Source organism: Pan troglodytes, chromosome X (genome assembly GCF_028858775.2).
Source record: "Pan troglodytes isolate AG18354 chromosome X, NHGRI_mPanTro3-v2.0_pri, whole genome shotgun sequence".
NCBI lineage: Eukaryota > Metazoa > Chordata > Mammalia > Primates > Hominidae > Pan > Pan troglodytes.
In genome coordinates this window covers 45,283,128-45,285,806 of record NC_072421.2, presented here as the reverse complement: position 1 = coordinate 45,285,806, position 2,679 = coordinate 45,283,128, and the positions used below count along the sequence as shown (strand labels likewise).

At 46.7% G+C, this 2,679-nt stretch overlaps 1 protein-coding gene across 1 annotated transcript; it reads right to left on the bottom strand.

Annotated features, from left to right (window-relative positions):
- Positions 1–1,032: 1,032 nt before the first annotated feature.
- DUSP21 (dual specificity phosphatase 21) lies at positions 1,033–1,946 on the bottom strand. The gene has a single exon (XM_003317434.4). It carries the CDS (start codon positions 1,786–1,788, stop codon positions 1,216–1,218), a length of 573 nt encoding a protein of 190 aa, XP_003317482.1. The 5' UTR covers positions 1,789–1,946; the 3' UTR covers positions 1,033–1,215.
- Between the last annotated feature and the right edge of the window lie 733 nt (positions 1,947–2,679).

The following is a 2,679-nucleotide window of genomic DNA, read 5'->3' as shown; positions in this document are numbered from 1 at the left end:
CCGGGTTCAAGTGCTTCTCTTGCCTCAGCCTCCCGAGTAGCTGGGACTACAGGTGCCAGCCACCATGCCCGAATCTAGGCCCATTCTAAGGTAAGGTCCAAAAGGACCTTAAGCCATTTGTTTTTAGATTTTTTGGAAGAACATTTTGTAAATAACAAAGGACTGTGCACAGATGGGGGAAATGCCATTATGAGGATGAGTGTGCTGACCTCAAACCAGGGTCAAAGAGTATCATTGCCTTTTACTCCAAGCATGGAACCATTCATGTGCCAGGTACTATGCTAAGGAACCCAGTCCTCACAACAACTCTATGGGAGACAGTTGCTTTGACAGGTGAGGAAAGTGAAGCTCTGAGAGGACCCAGGTCACAATGAAAGGAGATGTTAGAGGTGACAGGGCTGGGTCATGGCCAGCAGCTCCAGCCTCTTAAGCCAAGGCTCATGAGAGGAACCCCTGAGGCCTGGTGTCAGGCCTGTTCTCTCTCAGTATATGCCCTGGGAAAAGGACTATGTCCCTTTTCACAAAGGCCGGTGGGAGATCACCAAAGACACCTTGAGAACTTGCCATCAAGTACAGCAGTCAAAAAAATACAATATTTTTAAACTTTATGGAGTGGAATGGTCTTTTAAAAAACTAATTTTTTTTTTTAACTAATGTATAAATCCGATCTAGAAAACCAGAGATGGGCCACTGTGATTCAAGGTGGGCAAGGGTAGCCTGAGACTCCTCCAGAGCTCCTGGAGCACAGCTTGAATGAAAGCCACTTATCCACTAGGTTGGCACTTACTGGGACAAGTGCAAGGGATGCCAAGATGTCTAAGGCTTTGACTTTGGGTTGGAAAGAACCGGGTGAGATTCTAGGGGATTCACTCCTGGGTTAGTCAGCCTCTGGCAGGGCTCAGGATTCCAGGCCTGCCACATGTATTGGGTGCTGCTGGCAGGTCTATGTGAGCTGAGCATTACTTGCCCCACCCTGGTTCCAGCCAGGCCCCAATAGCTTGACCTCACAATATAAAAAACATTTTCACCATCTTATGTTTCATGAATTTAATTCTATTAAGGTAAGGCTTACTACGTTCAAAACTCCAACCCCCTCCCTTTTTTCTTGCCCTTTAACAAGGCACCATCCGGTTTTCTTTACTAACAAAATGTCAGTGTTCAAGTTCAGTCTTGGTGCAAGATCGATGGCAGATGTCAGGGGCTGGCCGGGATGGCTTACGTTGATATCATCGTACGTAGGTCCTTCTCATAGATGTCAGGGATGTTACCTACCGGCGAGTTGATCATGCGCACGGTGTTGTTATTAAACAGCTTGAATTCGTAATTGATGAGCTGTTCCCAAAAGCCATTGTTGGGCCGGATGATGGGGCGGCGCGACTTGGTCCATGTATGGGCGTCCAGCAGCGACATGGAGTGGTATTTCATGAGGTACGCAAGGCACAGTGAGGCGGAACGGCTCACTCCAGCCATGCAGTGCAGCAGAGTGCGGCCCTGCCTCATATCGATGGTGTAGATAAGATCAGCAATGGGGTCAAAAAAGTCGTAGAGACGCGAGTCACGAGCATCGGTAACAGGCACCTTTATGTACTGAATGCCCTCGAAGAATACGTTGACCACTTCCACCGAGGCATTGACAATGGCGGTGATGCGATTGCTGGACAGAAGGAGTTTGTTGTTGGCGGCCACACCATTGCTGAGAAACAAGCTTCTGGTTATTTGGGAGAAGCTGTAGATGGAGGGCTGCTGGACACCCTGAGATGATGAAAAGGAGGACGCGGATGCTGTCATCAAGGCGGCTGGTCCGAGGTCTCTCTACGCTGGTTTGGGACACAACCCTTACCAAGCTAGTTCAGGATAGCAGCCGCGCCGCCAAGTCTCAGGCTAGGTGTTGGAGAAAGAGGACCAGCTATCGGCCACCACCCTCTTCCTGTCTCCTCCCACCACTCCCATCTGGGCGTCACAATCCCGGACAGATAGCCCTGCGGCTCCGGTTTCCATGGCAATGGCCGCTTGCCGCAAGGAGGACAGGGTCTCTAAGCAGGGTCTTCAGAGACACCCCAGTCTCTTTTCATCTTTCTTCACAGTCATTTATTTTCCAAGGCCTAATTCTTATCTTTCTTGACTTTTAAAAATGTTCTGTTACAAGATATCTATTTTATGTTTCAATTATTGGACCACGTTAAACAATATCTATGAATACTTCTATTTCATCAGTGTTGCAGAACAGGGTTTACACTTTCCCTGCAAAATAGCAATATCACATTCTAAGTTGGGGAACAGCATTTGGCTCATGTGATATGCTAATCTCTATAAAACTGGAGCGAGATATGGGATTTGGCTGGGCTTGGTGGACTGGCCTGATACTTCTTTGTTGATTGTAACCATAAAATTATTTTCCTGCTTACAAACACATCAGGGCTGGTTGTAAGAGAGCATTGCTAACTGATATATAGCCCTTTATCTTGAAGTTGGCCTGTGGTGGACAGTTGTGACTAATTTAGCTGTGTCATAGTCCATTTGTACATACAGCTCAAATGACTTACCGCATGAGTCTACTTTATTACCTGAAACAACAGTTCAAATTATTTTCTTTACTTTCTTAAAAAAAAAATGCCTACATGCTTTGTGAACTACAAATCACTTTGACCACTACCGATGCTGTCTTCCCAGTAATATTAA

Bases quoted from the DNA above. Each gene is read 5' to 3' on its own strand.
- DUSP21 (XM_003317434.4), bottom strand. From the start codon at position 1,788: ATGACAGCATCCGCGTCCTCCTTTTCATCATCTCAGGGTGTCCAGCAG.